This window comes from Mesoplodon densirostris, chromosome 15, assembly GCF_025265405.1.
Source record: "Mesoplodon densirostris isolate mMesDen1 chromosome 15, mMesDen1 primary haplotype, whole genome shotgun sequence".
In the NCBI taxonomy this organism is placed as follows: Eukaryota; Metazoa; Chordata; class Mammalia; order Artiodactyla; family Ziphiidae; genus Mesoplodon; species Mesoplodon densirostris.
This window is the reverse complement of record NC_082675.1, coordinates 62,665,775-62,685,218: the sequence shown is the minus strand read 5'-3', so window position 1 is coordinate 62,685,218 and position 19,444 is coordinate 62,665,775. Positions and strand designations below refer to the sequence as shown.

The following is a 19,444-nucleotide window of genomic DNA, read 5'->3' as shown; positions in this document are numbered from 1 at the left end:
GTGTCCAAGCCTGAACCCTGCCATCCACTGGCTGTGGCTCCTTCCATGAGCACCTTACTCCTCTAGCCTTCTTTCTCGCACTTGCAAAATGTGGACCCTCTTACCTTCACTGTCGACCTTGTGGAGTGGCAGGAAGAATCACAGGTAACAAGGCATGACAGTGCTTTTCGATATTTGACAGTACCCCATGGTAAGGAAGGAATGTGTTCATATTGTATAGTATGGCCCAGTTTTTCTCTCTCTCTCTCTCTCTTTCTCTCTCTCTCACACACTCCTACCCCCCCCACACACCCAACATGATTGAAACAAAGATTTCACAAAATATTTACCTTTACTACATATGGATTACTCTAACCTGTTTTATTTTATTCTATTATTTTAATTTAAAAAATCCTGTTTTTAAAAATTCATGATCTACAAATGAAGTGGTGACCGCCAAATTTGAAAACAAACTGAGTCTCCAAAATATAGTTTGGAGACTCTGGGCATTCCCAGACCTCTCTGATCATCAGAACTACCCAGGAGAATCTTGTTTAAAACACCACCCACCTCCAGATCCATTGAATGGGAATATCTCTGGGAGGGAGGGGGACTGGGGCAGTGCTGAGAAAGTACATTTCTTTCTTTTTTTTTTTTTTTTTTGCGGTATGCGGGCCTCTCACTGTTGTGGCCTCTCCCGTTGTGGAGCACAGGCTCTGGACACGCAGGCTCAGCGGCCATGGCTCATGGGTCCAGCCACTCCGCAGCATGTGGGATCTTCCCAGACCGGGGCACGAACCCATGTCCCCTGCATCGGCAGGCGGACTCTCAACCACTGCGCCACCAGGGAAGCCCGAGAAACTACATTTCGTAACAATCACTCCAGGTGTTTCTGGCCATCAGGAAAGTTTGGGAACCATTGGAATAACATATGGCAAAGTCTGAGGAGATGGTCCCGTTCTCTAAAATGCACTTGTTGTTGTTACTGGGCTTTGTGGCCACCAGTGCAGAGCTGCCCCCCGCCGACCCAACCTGCCCCCTCTCAGCTCTTGTTGTTCCCTTCTCCACGCCACCCCCCACGCCCTCACTGCCCTCTCCTCTAGCCTTCCTCTCTCCCACATCAATGTCACTAGCTCAAGGCTGCCCTTTCTAAACTTCCCAACACTTAATGAGGTCTGCCTTCTCTGAGCTCTCCTATATATACTGTCTTGTATTATTCTGAGACATTTCTTATCTGTTAGTCTTATCTCCCTCAACTACATTGTAGGCTCCATGAAGGAAGAGTTCCTCTGCACCTGCCTTCGAGGGAGTGTTTCCAGAAGTCTCTACAGTCAGCTGGAGCCTGGTACTGCCACTTGCTGTGAACTTAGGAGAAGTTTAACTGTGTAAAGAACTCCAGTGACATGTTTAAAGCTGATACTCAGGAGACTGTGGTTGGCTGATACTAGAATAAGGTCACTCAAGTAAACACTTCTCCACCTGTCTACCCCAAGAACCCAAGATCCTCAGAGAGAGGAACTCACCTGTCCTGGCTCAAGACAAGGGCAGTTAAAGTTGACACCACTGTCCCCAGACCCCCAGCAATTGTCCACCAGGGATTCTGGATCAGGAGCCCTATGAAGATGATGAGCCCGCTGAGAGGGTTGTTGACAAACATCACCTGAGCGGCACCCCTCAGAACCCAGTCTGTGAACTGGAAGGCCAAGGGCTTATCTGAAAGAGATAGGCAGAGTCATCAGCAGGGTTCAGCCTGTGCTTCCCTGCTGGACCACTGATTGGCGAGGCAACCAATGTAGACAGGGATGCACTAGCCAGGACATTTTCCCTCACTCAGTCTGGCGCCCAGCCTGAATCTCTGCGTGGCCTGACAGTCAGTCCACAGTGGTGTCAGTTTTGCCATACAGACTGAAGCACCATGCTGAGACCAATTTAATGTTATTCCAGCCATCGGCTTGGTTGGTAAGGAAGCCCCAGGAACATTCCAAGGGAAATTTATTGGTCCAAAGGAAGGGGTGGGGAGGGAAGGAAACTCTTTTTGTGTAGAGCTGTATGACTCAGTTGAGGGCTGGTGTCTGAGCAGCAAAGAATATAGTCTGGAGAAAAAAAGGCTGGGAAAGAAATGACTTTAGCCCAGCTGTGAAATCAGTATTGAGGTATGTATTGGCATTGAGTATTGACATGCATTCTGTTTCATTCTCTGGTTTGGTTTCCAGGACAACATATACAAGTGGGGGGCAGGTGGGGAAGGGTATGTTAGGGATATTTGTTGCAACATTTAGTTTAGGGAAACTAGGAGAAGAATGATGTTGAAAGGGAAGAATCTGGAACATTGGGGAGGGTGAGGCCAATATTTTCTTGGCACATAAAAAATGGCTGTGGAATAAGTGAAGGAATGGCCATTCAGTTTGTTTGAAAGTGGTTCCTACATTGCTAATGTGGTTGTCCTATATCTATTCCATGTAGGAGTGAAGAATTTGCAAAGAACTAAAATCAGTGGAATGCACTGAATTCTGAAACCATGGGAATTCAGGTAGTAGGATACATTACGGCCACCCAGAGCCAGCCCTGAGCTGGAGCACCTCAAATGTGGGGGCCCTGCCATGGGTGAGTGTGGGAGCAACTTCCTCAGTCCAAGCCAGAGGGAGGGCTGGCTCTCTGGCCTGGTCTGGCTGCTTCTGCCCTGGGCATTGGCCTACCTTTCAGCCAGCTCCTGCATTCCTTCATCTCGCCTGTGAGGTAGCCCACAGCTTGAAAGAGGCTGATGCCCCCTTGGCCCGAAGAGCCCTGAGGGGCTACCCCACTTTCTCTTCTACCCTTTTCATTGGGTTTTTCAATCTTCACAATGTGGCTTTCTTCACTGGATGACCGAAGATCCTTTAAGGAGAAGCCATGACAAAACATCAAATAATATAGCTTTTTGAGAGCAGGGGCATTTGGGGGTAGGGAAGATTGTCATTTTTTGATAAAGATAGAGGATCATGAAACAAATAAATGTCCGTTGTGCAATGCTGTCTAGAGTGCCCCACGCAGGCCTGCTCTTCCCAGGACTTCTACACATTCCTCATAGCAGGGTTCTTAACTTTTTGTGCCATGGATCCCTTTTGGCAGTTTGGTAGGCCTGTGGACTTCCTTCCAGAATGTTTGTAAATGAATAAAATAAATAAGATTGCAATGAAAACCAATTATATTGAAATGCAGTTATCACAGTATTTTAAAAAACCCTGCTATGCACATAGGGGCAGCAGATCCAATACCAATTATAATTTTAAAGTATTGATGAGTGACTATGTGGGATAACAACTCAGGACAGCTCTATAGGGCCATTCTAGCTCCAGAACTCACTGTAGGCTCACCTGAGGCCTTTATTGTGACTGCATCACAGCCCAACTTCTGCCTAATTCTGCTGCCTTTACTTCTCTACAAGTATTGACCCCAAGGACACACCCAAGTAAACTTCTTACATCCAACTCTCCATCTCAAGGTCAGCTTTCTGGGGGAACCCAATCATGTGACAATGACAAAAATCTCAGGTACTACTAATACGGCTGTTGTTCTTTGCTTATATTTATAATTGAAGTAAATGCTAAAGTTCATTGGAGGTTAGTGAAAATAAAGATAAATTATTTTTTCCATCCAAGTTCATATCCCCGTCAATCTTGTCTATGGACGCTTGGGTCAGGACTCCTTGCTCTAAAACTGTGCTTTCCGATATAGTATCCATATGGCTCTTGGCACTTAAAATGTGGCTAATCTGAACTGAGATGTGCTCGAAGTAGGTTTTGAAGGTTTAGTACGAAAAAAGAATGTGTAAAAGATCTCAGTGATACTTTATATTGATTAAATATTAAAATAATAATATACGTATTCATATATATTAGGCTAAATAAAATATATTATTAAAATTAATTTCACCTGATTAATACAGATAGCCAAAAGGCACATAAAAGATGTGCAACATCACTAATTATAAGAGAAATGCAAATGAAAACTACAATGAGGTATCACCTCACACCAGTCAGAATGGCCATCATCAAAAAATCTACAAATAATAAATGCTGGAGAGGGTGTGGAGAAAAGGGAACCCTCTTGCACTGTTGGTGGGAATGTAAATTGGTGCAGCCACTATGGAGAATAGTATGGAGGTTCCTGAAAAAACTAAAAACAGCTACCATATGATCCTTCAATCCCAATCCTAGGCATATATATGGGGAAAAGCGTAATTCAAAATGATACATGCACCCCAATGTTCATTGCAGCACTATTTACAATAGCCAAGACATGGAAGCAACCTAAGTGTCCATCAACAGATGAATAGACAAAGAAGATGTGGTATATTTATACAATGGAATATTAGTCAGCCATAAGAAAGAATGAAATAATGTCATTTGCAGCAACATGGATGGAACTTGAGATTATCATACTAGATGAGGAAGTCAGTCAGAGAAAGACAAATATATGATGTTGCTCATATGTGGAATCTAAAGAAAAAATAATGCAAAGGAACTTATATATAAAACAGAAATAGACTCACAGAATTAGAAAATAGACTTATGGTTATCAAGGGGGAAGTGGGGGGAGGGATGGTTAGTTTGGATTAACATATATACATTACTATATATAAAATAGATAACCAACAAGGACCTACTATATAGCACAGAGAACTATACTCAATATTTTGTAATAACCTATAAGGGAAAAGAATCTGAAAAAGAACATATATATATATATATATATATATATATATATATATATATAAAACTGAACAATAATATATATATAGTTATATATATAACAGAATCACTGTGCTGTATATCTGAAACTAACACAACATTGTAAATCAACCATACTTCAATAAAAAATAAAATAAATTAATTTCACCTCTTTCTTTTTCTTTTTACTTTTTAAAATGTAGTTAATATAAATTTAAACTTACATGTGTGGCTCATATTATATTACTATTGTATACTGATGGTCTACAGATTTCTCTAACCTCATCACTGCATCAAAACTTAAATGTCTTGAAGATGTCAGTAGAAATGGTGAAGTGAGGACCTCCTCAAATTCTCTCCTCCATTAAGGCAATGAGAACACTGGAAAAAAATGTGCCGGAGGTGGTGGATAACAGTTGAGGAAAACAAGAAGCTAATCAAAAAGTTAAAAGGAAAAACTGGGGAATGAGATATCCAAAGGGGGCTTTAAAAGGCTTGGGTATATTGCTGTGAATCTAGAACACCTCATGCATGTGTAGGGCTTGCACATGCCCAGGACAGTGTGTATGCTCAAGAAAGACCTGAGAATGCCCTAAGCTCTCACCTCTGGCTGAGTTTGAATCTCTATGGAAGCAGAAATTAAAGGCTAGGTGGAGTTGAAAACTGCCTAGGTGAGTGTTGAAGATGCCCCAACACACAGACAGCTCTCCTTGGCAAAGACTGAGAAGCTTACTGATCCCAGGCATTTAAGGAAATCTCTGTCCCATAATTAGCTAAACTTTAAGCTGACTGAGCAGAGATTTCAGTGGCTACAAATGACAAAAGAATAAAGACTTTCCAGAACTAGTCCAGAAAAGCCATTAAACAAACAAGCCAGCAACGACAAACCCTGGGGAGAGGGAAGAATCTGATTTTCAGAGTTGTCACATTATTTAAGACATCCAGTTTTTTTTTTTTTTTTTTTTTTCAGTACGTGGGCCTCTCACTGTTGTGGCCTCTCCCGTTGCGGAGTGCAGACTCAGCGGCCATGGCTTACGGGCCCAGCTGCTCCGTGGCATGTGGGATCTTCCCGGACTGGGGCACGAACCCGTGTCCCCTGCATCAGCAGGTGGACTCTCAACCACTGTGCCACCAGGGAAGCCTGACATCCAGTTTTTTAACAAACAATTATGAGACATGCAAAGAAACAAGAAAGTATGAGACAAGGGAAATAAAGCAATCAATAGGAACTGTCCCTGAGGAAGGCCAGACTTATTAAACAAAGATTTTAAATCACCTTAAAATATCATCAGGGAACAAAAGAAAACCATGTTTAAAAACTAAAGGAGATTATGAGAAATATGAGAACAATCTCACTAAATAGAGATTATCAATAAACACGAAATTATAAAAAAGAAACAAATAGAAATCCTGAAGTTGAAAGGTATAAAAATGGAAATGAAAAATTTGTTTAGAGGAGCTCAACAGCAGCTTGGAGCACTCAGAAGAAAGAATCAGAAAACCTAAAGGCAAGTCAATTGCGATTGTCCCATCTGAGGAACAGAAAGAAAACAGAAAGATGAAAAATGAACATAGCCTCAGAGACCTGTGGGACCCATCAAGTGTACCACCATATGCATAATGGGCATTCCAGAAGGGAAGGAGAGAGAAAGGGGCAGGAATATTTGACAACTTCCCAAATTTGATGAAAATCAGTAATAGACACATCCAAGTAGTTCAACAAACTTCCAGTAGGATAAACTCAAAGAGATCTTCACCTAGACATATCATAAACTATTAAAAATCAAAGACAAGCATAATTTTGTATAGACTCTTGAAAGCAGCAAGAGTGAATCAAGTCATTACATACAAGAAATCCTCAATAGAATTAACACCCAATTTCAGAAGCCATGGAAGTCAGAAGCCAGTGGAATGACATACTGAAAGTGCTGAAAGAAAGACTGTCAATCAAGAATTCTATATTCAGTAAAATAGTTTTTTAAAAATGAAGGAGAGGGCCTCCCTGGTGGCGCAGTGGTTGAGAGTCCGCCTGCCGATGCAGGGGATATGGGTTCGTGCCCCGGTCTGGGAGGATCCCATATGCCGCGGAGCGGCTGGGCCCGTGAGCCATGGCCGCTGAGCCTGCGCGTCCGGAGCCTGTGCTCTGCAATGGGAGAGGCCACAACAGTGAGAGGCCCGCGTACAGCGAAAAAAAAAAAAAAAAAAATGAAGGAGAAATTAACACATTCTGAGATAAATGAAACCTGAGAGAATTTATTGCTAGTAGACCTACCTATGAGAAATATTAAAGTGAGTCCTTCAGGCTGATATGAAAGGACACTAAGAAGGAAACCAGTATCTCAAGAAGAAATAAAGAGCATTAGTAAAGGTAACTACATAGGTAAATATAATAGACAGTATAAATGTATTTTTGGTAATTCTTTTTTTCCCCTTCTGATGTAAAGACAACTTCATAAAACAATTGTAAGTCTGTATTGGTGGGCATACAATGTATAAAGATGTAATTTGTATGACAGTAACAGCACAAAGGAGGTGGGGATAGAGCTACATAGGAACACAGCTTTTGGATAATATTGTAATTAAGTTGGTTTTAATCCAAGCTAGATTGTTATAAATTAAGATGTTTAATTGTAATATCCAGGGCAAGTACTCAGAAAATAACTAGAAACATATAGAAAACAGTGACAGAAGAATTAAAATGATACACTGGAAAATATCTGTTTAAGACAATAGATGACATAGTGAAATAATAGAGAAACAGAAAAAAGTCATAGAAAACAAATAGCAAAACGGCAGGCATAAATCCTACCTTATCAGTAACTAAATTAAATATAAATGGATTCACACTTCAATTAAAAGAAATTAGCAGAACAGAATTTAAAAGATTATACAACTATATCTTGTCTACAAGAGACACAAGTTATATTCAAATATGTAAATAGATTGTAAGGATGGAAAAAGGTATATTGTGCAAACCATTACCAAAAAAAAAAAAAAAAAAAAAGCTGGAGTGACTATACTAAGATCAGCAAAATAGAGCTTTTGCTAAGACAAAAATTGTTACTAGAGAGTAAGAAAGACAATTTTAATGATAAAAGGATCAATCTATGAAGAAGATATAAGAATTATAAACACTTACATGCTTAACAAAGCCCCAAAATACACGAAGCAGGAATTGGCAGAATTGAAGGGAGGAAAAAGTCAACTCAATAATAATAATTGGAGACTTCTATACTCCACTTGAAAAAATGGATAGAATAACTAGAGAGAAGATCAAGGAAATAGAAGACTTGAACAACACTATAAACTAACTAGTCCTAATACATATCTATAGAACACTTCACCCAGCAATAGCAGAATATACCTCTTATAGTGCACATGGAACCTTCTCCAATATAGACCATGCTAGGCCATAAAATAAGTAAAACATTTTTTACTGATAAAAATATCAGTAAAGGGATTGAAATCATTCACAATATATTCTCTGGTCACAATGGAGTGATATTAGAAATCAAACATACAAGGATATTTGGAAAATATGTGAAAATTAAACAACACACTCCTAAATAATCCATGGATCAGAGAGGAAATCAGAAGAGAAATTGGAAAATATTTCATTCATTGAGATGAATGAAAACAAAATCACAACACACCAAAACTTATGGGATGCAGCTAAATCAGTGAGTAGAGTGAAATTTGTAATTATAAATACCTATGTTAAAAAAGAAGAACTATCTCAACAACCTAACTTTTCACTTTAAGAAACTAGAAAAATAACAGCGAATTAAACCCAAAGCAAGTAGAAGGAAAGAAAAGTTGGTTCTTTGGAAAGATCAAAATTGACAAACTTTTAACTAGTTTGACAAAGAAAAAAATGAGCAGATTGAAATAACTAGAATCAGAAATGAAAGAGGGTGCATTACTACTAACCTTAAAGAAAAAGAAAGGATTATAAGGAAGTGGAATATAAAGAAATTAATAATTGTATGTTAACAAATTAGATAACCTAGATGAACTGTATAAAGTCTTAGAAAGCCACAAACTACGAAAACTGACTCAGGAAGAAATAGAAAATCTGAATTGACTCATAACAAAGTAAAGCAACTGAATTAGTTAAAAACCAAACCAAACCAAACCAAAATTTCCCACAGAACCCCAAGTCCTGGTGGCTTCACTTGTGAATTGCACCAAATGTTTAAAGAATTAATACCAATATCTTCTAAAGAGTAGAAGAGAAGGGAACACTTCTTAACACATTCTATGAGGCTACTATTATCCTGATATCAAAACCAGACAAAGTAATCACAAGAAAGAAAACTATAGACCAATATGCTTTATGAATATAGATGCAAAAATCCTTAACAAAATATTAGCAAAACAAATCCAAGCAGGATATAAAAAAGATTATGACCAAAAGAGAACTCTAAGAATCTGAGGCTGTTTCAACCTATAAAAACTATCAACAGATTGTTTAATAGAATAAAGAAAAAAACTCACATGATTATCTTGATAAACACAGAAAAACCATTTGAAAAATTAAGCAACTTTTCCTGACAAAAAACAATCAACAGACTAGGAATAGAAAGGAAGTTCCTCAACCTAATAATAAAAACCCACAGCTAATATCAAACTTAATGGTGAAAGACTGGATGCTTTCCCTCCAAGATCAGCAACAAGAGAGAGATGTGTGCTCTTGTCACTACTATTCAACATTGTACTGCAAGTTCTAGCCAGAGGAATTAGGTAAGAAGAAAACAGACAAAAGGGACCCATGTTGGAAAGAAAGAATTTAAACTATCTCTATTTGAAGATGGAACATCCTTTTACACATAAAATCCTTAAGGAATCTACAAAAAAACTATTAGAGATAATGAATGTGTTCAGCAAGTTTGCAGGATAGACAATCAATATACAAAACAAATTTATTTCTATACATTGGCAATGAACACTCAAAAAATAAGTTTAAGAAAACAATTCTATTTATGCAGCATGAAAAAGAATCAAATATTTTGGAATGAATTTAACAAAAGAGGTGCAAGACTGTACACTTAAAAACTACAAAATATCACTGAAAGAAATTAAAGACTCAATAAAAGGAAAGATAACCTATGTCTAAGGACTGGAAGACTTAATATTGTTAAGATGACAATATTCTCCAAATTGATCTATAGATTTAACACAATCCCTATCAAAATGCCAGTTGCCTTTTTATTTTTATTCAGAAATTGAAAGTTGCATCCTAAAATTCATATGGAAATTTAAGGATCTCAGAATAGATACAACAATCTTGAAAAAGAAGAACAAAGTTGGAGAACTCATACTTTCTGATTTCAAAACTTACTGCAAAGCTACAGTGATCAAGGTGGTGCGGTATTGCCATAAGGATAAACATATAAATCAGTTCAATAGAAATGAGAGTCCAGAAACAAACCCATACATTTATAGTCAATTGATTGTTGATAGGAATATCAAGACAATTCAGTGGAGGAAGGATAATCTTTTTAACAAATGATTCTGGGACAAGTGGATATCCACTTGGTAAAATATTAAAATTGGACCCCTACTTAATACCATATACAGAAGGGAACTCAAAATGGATAAAAGACTTACATGTAAGAGCTAAAACTATAAAACCCTTAGATTAAAACATTGGAGTAAATCTTTGTGACCTTGGATAAGGAAATGGTTTCTTGCATATGACACCAAAAGCATAAGCAATCAAAGAAAAAATAGATAAATTGGACTTAATCAGAATTAAAAACTCTGCTTCTAAGGACACTATCAAGAAAGTGAAAAGACAACCTGCAGAGTGGGAGAAATTATTTGCAAATTATATATCTGGACAGGGTCTAATATCCAGAATATAAAAAGAATGATTACAACTCCACAATAAAAAGACCAATAACCCAATTTTAAAAATGGGCAAAAGGTTTGAAAAGACATTTTTCCAGAAAAGATATACAAGTGGCCAGTAAGCACATGAAAAGATGTACGACATCATTAGCCATTAGGGAAATGCTAATCAAAATCACAATGAGATGCCATTTCACATTCACCTAGGCTGTAACAAAAAAGACAACAACACATTTTGGTGAGGAGGTGTAGTGGCACGATGTGCACATTGCTGGTGAGAATATACACTAATGCAGCCACTTTGGAAAAACAGTTTGGCAGTTTGTTAAAATGTTAAACATAGATTTACCATATGACCTAGAAATACCACTTCTAGTTATATACCCAAGAAAAATAGAAACATGTCCACACAAAAACTTCTACACAGATGCTTATAGTAGGATTACTACTTATACAGCCTCAAAGCAGAAACAACCCAAATGTCCATCAGCTGATGGATAAATGAAATACAGTATATTCATACAATGAAATATTATTTGGCCATAAAAAGGAATGATCTACTGAAAGAACCCAAAAACATTATGCTAAATGAATGAAACCAGCCACAAAAGGCCACATATTATATGATTCCATTTATATGAAATGTACAGAGTAGGCAAATCCATAGGGACAGAAAGTAGATTGGTGGTTGCCAGGGGTTGGGGGGAGGATGGAATGAGGACTGACTGCTCATGAGTGTGGATTTTCTTTTTGAGGTGATAAAAATATTCTGGCATTAGATAATGATGACGTTTGCAGAGCTTTGTAAATATGCTAAAAAACAGTGTAATGTATACTTTAAAGGCGTGAATTTTATGGTACCTGAATTACATCTCATTAAAAAACCTAAGCAGTCTTGGGTCCTCTTCCACTGAGTCTGTAGCTAGCCAGGCTGCCTTGGTGCTTCTGGGTCCAAGGAGTGCTAAAGGCCTGTGTTTGAACGAGGTCTTCCTTTTGGAGATAGTAGAGTAATTCAAAGGAGCAGGTATAAAGGGGAAAGATTTTGGGGACTGGTTGGAAGACTGGTATGTGTGTGTGTGCATTCTCTACTTGTCCTTAAAATCATGTCGCACACAGAGCCACATTTTGCATCTAAGGCCAAGTAGGACTGATTGTGGGTGTGAGCACGTATGGGGGGCAGAATCTCCCCAGCGGTGACACTTCCATGGCATTAGGTCCCATGTGCTGGGAGAGCATCTCTCTACACTCTTCCTCCCACCATCCACCTGGGAAACACCCTGGGAGGGACATTCCTCACCTTTTCTTCAGGCATTTCCAGGAGGGGCAGGGCCGGGTGTGTATCCTGGGGGCTTGAGGGCCAGCTAGGGCTGTTAAGCTCTGACTCGTAGAGTTTGTGTCTGCTGGAAAGAGGCTCTGCCAGGAGAGGACTGCTGTGAATGTGAGTGTCAGACATTTCCATGCGGCGGCCACTCATGGATCATGTGACTGGTGAAAGAAAAGGGAAAGAGCAGGTGAGTCAGGATGGGGCCTCAGGGACTTGACCAAGGCTGAATGGAGGCCCCAGGAGGACTGAGGTCTGTCCTGACACAAGGGACCTACTCCTCCAGTCTCTTGGGCTACCAGAGGGGCCTGAAGCCATTGCTCAACCCACGTGACCTGTACCTTTCAAAATCCCCCCATTCTTCCAAGCCCAGAAGAAAGTCCATTTCTGCTGTGCAGATTTCCCTGACCACCCAGTTAGACTAGATTTCTTTTTTTTTTCCTGATCACTAAAATATTTTTTCTCTACCTTTCATATCGTCCATTGTACTCTCTTATTGTGGTAATTAGTTGTACATATATTTTCCCCCTTGATACATACATGTGGATCTGGGTCTTCCAACCAAATGGGGGTCTAAGAGAGATTTGTTTTCTTAGTTGCTGTGCAGCTTATATTGCTGACAGTTGGCCTGCAGTGCCCCCTCTCTCCCCTCTGCCCTCAGTGCCCTTTCCAACTCCTGCCCCCTTCCCTTCCCCAGGAGCAGTAAGCAGCTCTGCTATGATCTCTCGGAGGCTATGTGCACCGGTCCCTCCATGGGGGGCTCCTTTTCCTTTCACCACTGGTCCAGGGCTTATGCCAAGACTTGGTTTTAGAACAACCTCTGCCCAGCGTCCTTAGTTTCCAGTTTAGTCCGGCTGCCCCCTGTTGGTTCTGTACTTCTCCTCTTCCTGTCTCAGCCATTCTTCCTTGGCCTCTTCCAGCTCAATTACGTCTTCCTTGACTTTGACTTTATTGCTTCTTTGGGAGGTGGTTTTGGATCTGCACACAGTCTCATCTCAGTATGAGCTAGAATTTTCCTCATTGGTCCGTGCTGCCATGGGTTAACCTTCCATCTACATACCTGTAACTCCCAAATCTAACATTTCCAGCCCAGTTTTGAGCCCTAGATCCATAGATTTAATTCTTTACTTCATACTTGCATGTGGATGTTCCCGAAGCAGCTTAAACTTAATACACTGAGACAACTCATAATGTTCCCTCTCCAAGTCCTGTCCTCCTCCCTCAAAGGGGCCCATCCCAGGAAACGTCCCCTCCCCCTTCCAAGCTGCTCCTTCAGACAACTCAGGAGTCAAACTTCATGCTCCCTTCTCTTCTGCTCTCTGAATCCAGTAATTCTATCTCTAAGATACACCTTGACGTACAGTATCACTACTTAGTTGTCATTACTTCTTGTCACTTCTCCAATAACTCTCAAATGATCACCTCTACCTCTTCTCAGAAATCTCCTCCAAGCCATGCTCCACAGGCAGTCAGAGTCGTCCTATTAACACTCAAGGCTACTCATGTCTGTTTCCTGATTAAATCCCTTCAATGGCTACAGAGGGAAAGCCACATCTTTAACATGGTGCTCAAGGCTCTGCAACACTGAGTTCGTCTATGCTTTAGCCCGCCCTGTGCTTCTCCTGCCCCTCATCTCTGGGCTCCACACTGACCTCCGTCTAGCACTTTCTACCTCAGGGTCTCTGTAAATGCTGGTCCATCTGCCTGGAAGGCTTCTCCCTCACTCTTTACCTGGGTGACTCCTACTTTTCCCTTTGTGTCAATTATTACCTATCAGTGATGCCTTCCCTGATGGTCTCCTGTCACATGTTCTCATGGGACCCAGTATTTTTCCTTATACTGATGTATCCCAGCTCCTAGCACAGAGCCTGGCACATAGTAGGTATTCGATAAATAAGTAGTTAAGTGAAGGAGAAGGAGGGAAGGAAGAAAAGGGGGAAGGAAGGGTGGAAGGCTACAGGTAACTGCGAGAGTGGGGGAACTTTACAAATCACCGTGGGTCTCAGATGTTGAATGGTTTAAGAAGGTGTGGGGCTGCCCACCAGCTCTGCACTTTGAGGCAAAACTCTGCTTTGTCTAGCACTTGTTCTCATTCCCAGGAAGCGCTCATTTAAACCAGGGGTGATTTTTAGCATGGGTCAGCAAACATCATTCAGATCCAACCAACTCCTCTTTCTCGTTCTGCCATGGCTCTGAAAGATGGCCTTTCCTCTATCCTGACTTTGCAGGTGGCGTTTCAGTGAGTTTCAGACTGCCCTGGAGGGGGCACCCTGGAAAGGTTTAGGAGAGGGAAAGCCCGCAAGCCTGAGAATCGGTCCCTTCCCAATGCACTCTCTCCCTCTGGTGGCCAAGAGGTGATACAGCATCCCGGCCTGTTGGTATGATTCCTTCCAAGTCACCTAATTGAAAACGTGAGGGGCAGTGAGATATCTAGACACACGATCTGCATGACACTATATATCTGAATGAACTAGAAATGTTCTGGAAAAATCGTGTATTAAATTCAGTGGCTGTGAATTACATTAAAAATCCAGTTGAAAAATAAGTTTTTTCCCCAAACATATTACATTGAATCTAAGATGTTATCAACTGTAAGATATATCATTGTTTTGTCTATAACCAAGAAAGAAGAAAATGCTGCCAATTAAAATTGCAGGTTGCACCCTGATTTAAGAAATGTTAAAATATGAGAAAGATGTATATTATATAATCAAGGAAATATGATAAAAATCATAGTGATGCGGCTCAGGAATACAGGAGTAGGAATTGTTTTCTAACTGCGGGACTTCAAACGTTTATATATTTTTTTGATGAAAAATGTGTGTATATATTAGGAGCCCTTTAAGGACAGGGCCTGTTACCTTGTTGATTTCTGTATTTGCATTGCTCAGCAGAAAGCCTGACACATAATAAACCCTCGATATATGTTTAATGATTATGGAAAAAATGAATGATTGCACAACGGAAGTACTCTCCAGAGTGTCTCCAGAAAGGCTCCATCTTCTCTTGCTCTGAGTCCCTCCTGTATGCAGATAATATCCCCCATTACCGATGGAGAAATCAAGGCCCAGGAAAGCAAAACAAGAGTTGTTTCTCACATGGATTAACTCTCTGCACTTTCTGAAGCAAACTTGCTGCCTTGTGGTGGCTACAGGGAGCAGAGACCCAGGGAAGCCACCAGCTTGCTGCAGAGTCAAGATTAGACCCAGTTTCCCACCCTGGGCTCCTTCTATTACTCCAACTGCCTTGCAGGGCACAGCTGGGGGAGGCGGGGGAGGCAGGCAGCCCTCCAGCCCGGGGCCAGGCCCTCAGCCCAGTGTCCTATTTCATAAGCCCACATAACCTCGGCAGGAACAACGTGATTGCATCTCCTCTGGGGAACACAGCGTTCCTTTGCCATGGGAATGTTTATCCTGTTCAAATGGGGGAATTTTGGCTTTGGGGTAGGGGCGAGACGTGCAGCAAAAGTGGCCTTGTAAAGAGAAGGTCACTGTTTGGAAAGAGAAAGGCTGTGGAAGCTGAGATGCCCAGCTTCACTCTTTTCTCTGCCAGGAGGTGCTGCATGGGCCTCTGTCTCTCCCTCTTTCACGGGTTCTTAGGACAGTGAAACTGCTGACTTGGTTCTTGGCACACAGTAGGTGCTCAGTGATTTTTATTTTCCTCCCTCAGTGTGCTCCCAAATTGAAGGGAAAGACGGCTAAAGCAACCAGATGAAGTGCAAGCTGGCTGGTCTGAAACAGAACGCCTTTCAAAAGTTTCCATAAGGCGTTGGCCACTTGTTAAAACTGGACAGTGAAATCGCTGCCCGAGCCACGTCCCGTCAGAAGGCGGCAGCCCTCAGAGCCCATTCCCAGTTCAGTTCTGAGCCAGTCCATGAAACCTGCTTCCAAGAACACATAATTATCTGCTTGGCGTGAGAACGCTCTCCTTGGCCGCCCGCACCTCCTCTTCTCCCTCAGAAATGTGGACAGAAACGGTTGTTTGGATCAGCCTCCTGTCTCTCCAAAAAGCCAGGCCTCAATGTTCCGCAAGGGGGCTCCCCAGATAGACTGGGCCCTCCTTCCTCTTTGTAAGAAGCTCTCTGTTGAATACCTACTGTGTGCCCTTAGGCTACCCCAGGGGGCACAGAGCTGCCACTCGGGCGGTAGAGAGGTAGGGAGAGAGTCAGCAGACTGTCAGCGTGGAGGGAAAGTGGGGCAGGGTCGGGGGGATGCAGGGACGGCTGTCGAAGCACAGGGCAGTTCCCCAACCTCCCTGCCTCAGGGAGACCAGCCCAGGCTTTCCTGTTAGGGCTTGGCTGAGCAGGCAAGAGGCAGGCGAGCACTCCAGCCAAGGAAATGCCTGAAAAAATACACACCTGTTTTGTGCCAGGAAATCCCAGTTGTGGGCCTGCTGGAGCCAGAGTCAGCCAGCAACCACGGCGAAGCTGGGTGTTAGAAGCCAGACTGTGAGTTCTCAGTCCATATACTTGGACCCCATTTCACCTCCCAACATCAGAAAGCGTGGCTTCCACTCTACTGTACTAATTTTGAAATTCTTCTTCTAGCTCTTTTCTCTAAAAGACTGTTTCCAGTAGCAATGTAAAAACATGCCTCTGCCCAGTGGAGAGAAGCGGCACCCTCCCTGGCATATTCCTGCAATTATGAGAGGAAAGGGCCTGTGATTGAGGGGTTTCTGGTTTTTTTTTTTTTTTTTTTTTTTTTTTTTTTTTTTTGCGGTACGCGGGCCTCTCACTGTTGTGGCCTCTCCTGTTGTGGAGCACAGGCTCTGGACGCGCAGGCCCAGCGGCCATGGCTCATGGGCCCAGCCGCTCCGCGGCATGTGGGATCTTCCCGGACCCAGGCACGAACCCGTGTCCCCTGCATCGGCAGGCAGACTCTCAACCACTGTGCCACCAGGGGAGCCCCTCTGTTTTGTTTTGTTTTTTTGAGGGGTCTCTTGAGGTTTTGGTGTGAATCAGTGCACAGTTGAAGCTCTCCCTCGCTGTGGCTTGTTGGGTTTAAGTCTGCCGGTGACCCTGTCATGGGGGTTGAATCTAAAATGGCCTCATTTACGTCATCTTCCACCCAACTGAGTTACTGAAGCTGCAGTGTCCTGGAGAAGGTGATTAGTAGGTTTTCCAAAATATTTACTGAATTGATTAATTTTGCCCAAGACTTTACAATTGATACAATTATGGAAAGGGAGAGTTTCCATAAATTTCTTCAACCGTAAGACGGAAAGGGATATCCTTTGCCTCTCTCAAACTTTGAAGGTCCATTTTTTAGTGCCTCTGACTGTTGGCTGGGGTCCCACGCCCCATGAGGCAGTCTGCTCTCACTGTGAACAGCTCTGATTACTGGAAACCCTTGGGTCTGTGGCGCTGACATCAAGCCCCTGAGTTTTACCCAGCGCGGGCTCTGGTTCTGTCTATCATGTTGGCACAGGACGCTCGCACTCCCTGTGCCACATAAGAGCTCTTCAGAGATTGAGTCCAAACTTTCCTTTCTCTAGGGCAGACCCGTTGAGCTTCCTTTGATTTGGCTCAGCAGACAAGGCCCCCAGACTCTCTGCCGTCTTGCTACGATCACAGTGACAGCAGGATCAAAGGCAGGGACTTCGCTCTGAAGGACCTTGCTGTGTCAGGCTGGGTCCCTAGGCCAGGGGCTCTGCTGATCCCTGAGCTTGGTGGACAGTTGCTGAAAGGGAGAAATCAGCTGTGCAGGGCTCAGTGGATGCTGGAATGGGGACAGAAGAGGCCCATGGCCTGGTGGATCATCTCCAGGGAGGCCAATGGACAGATAGGCTGGAGAAGAAAGGAAGGGGCCTGGCAGGCCACTGGGCCTAGGTGAGAGGTGCCTTTCTCAGGGCCAGTTGTTTAAGAGGTTGGCCAAGTGCTGCCTCTTGTTAGGAGTGGCTCAGAGCTTTTCTTGGCAGCTCCAGCCCAATGAGTTTGATTTGGGCTCAGAGGAGCCTGACTCACTGGGGCCAGAAGGTCAGGTGGGTGGGACGGGAGTCAGGAGGCAGCAAAACTCCTCTGGGCCATCAGCAGACTGTCTGGGGTTAGACGGCTGGTGGCCAGCGTGCCGGGGGCTGTATCTTTCTGGCCTCTCCTTCAGGGCCAGGGCTGGGCCTGTAGCTGGGAATTTAACCAGGGCCCTCAGCTGAAAGTCTCAGGAGTCTATGTGAGGTGGAGGTAAGAGACCAGACCTTTGATCTCCACCTTAGATACTAGCTTGTGTTTGGAAGGACATTCAGATGTGCACACCACACCCTTCTCAGCTGACACTTTTCAAGTGGGATGACCCTTCCATGTGCTATGTACTGAGCCCCTGCCTCACCATCCCAACTGCAGCAATTACCAGGCCATCAGAGTTCCCTTAGAAGGCCTTTGTCTGCATCAGTCTATTCTCTCCCTCTGGGCCAGGCCCTCCCCTGTCCAGGCCAGCTCACATCCCTTTCCACCTCCCCACTGGTGGTGGATATATTATCTTAAAACACTATTTGGTCATGTCATGGCTCAAAAAGCTTCTCAGGTGCTCCAGGTCTGAGTGTCTCATTACCTCTGGACGGGATATGCACACTGCTCCAGATGCTAATTGTTTTTGGTGGGAAATTGTTGTATATTTAAGCAAACATTGCTTATAAAAGGGTAGCATGCAAACATTTTAATTTTTAAAATAAACATTTCTGGACAGACATTTCGAGTCTGTAGCTGGCCGCTTTGGGCATGTCCCCAGACCACCTGGGGATGATGTGTCAAGTGCCTCCATCAGTTGGGGTTAGTTGGGGGAAAACTTAAGCAGCACTGAAGGTGGCAACTGTCCTTGCTCCCCTGTGGCTCTGCCTGAGGGCTGGGCCCCCTGTGCCTGAGCATATGCCAGTGGCTTGGGCAGGAGGTCTCCTCTGACCCCATGGCCCCCTCAGGCTTGATTCTGCGTCATGTGTGCTGTTCTCCATTATCCACCCTGATCCTGCCCACAGCCTGGCCCTGTCATCACTACGGTACCTTCCTGACCACCCGGAGGTGCTCTGACCTTGCCTTTGACCCATGTGGTGGTTGGGATCTGTTTTACAGTGCAAGAGTCACAGACACACAGGCACACACACACACACACACACACACACACACACACACACACTCATCCACACATTCACTCATGCACATGCCCCCGCCACACGCACACAATCATACACACACTCACACACATATCTCTTGCACACACACATACACATGCACACACTATGAACACTACAAACTTTGCACTGCTTTAAGCCTTCATGCGCATAGTATTTCATACTTTACAAAGCACTTTCCTTACTATAACTACATTTGTCTCCTCAAACGATCCCATGATGTGTGGAGAGAGGTAGGATGGTGTATTCATCTCACTTCACAGGCCCAGGGAAGTGAGGCTAGCTGCCTGAAGTCACGTGGGGGTTGACACAGGAGCTGGGGCTGACCCTGCCTCCTAATGCTCAGACCTGGGCTCTTTCTGCATCACTGACACCCTTGCTACAGGTCCTGGACTCTTCCCTGAGGATGACTCTCTCCTCCCATGCATATACCAGGGGCCTGGCTGTATACAGTTTATGCTTTTGG

At 43.0% G+C, this 19,444-nt stretch overlaps 1 protein-coding gene across 1 annotated transcript in view; it reads right to left on the bottom strand.

Moving 5' to 3' along the window:
- Positions 1 to 16,290, bottom strand: part of SLC14A2 (solute carrier family 14 member 2) — a 61,227-nt gene extending 44,937 nt beyond the window's left edge. The window contains exons 1-4 of the mRNA XM_060119739.1: positions 16,220 to 16,290; positions 11,839 to 12,026; positions 2,676 to 2,853; positions 1,503 to 1,692 (exon numbers count right to left, since the gene is read on the bottom strand). Coding sequence (XP_059975722.1) covers positions 1,503 to 1,692; positions 2,676 to 2,853; positions 11,839 to 12,015 — 545 coding nt within the window. The 5' untranslated portion in view covers positions 12,016 to 12,026; positions 16,220 to 16,290. The remainder of the gene's footprint in view (positions 1 to 1,502; positions 1,693 to 2,675; positions 2,854 to 11,838; positions 12,027 to 16,219) is intronic.
- Positions 16,291 to 19,444: the final 3,154 nt, after the last annotated feature.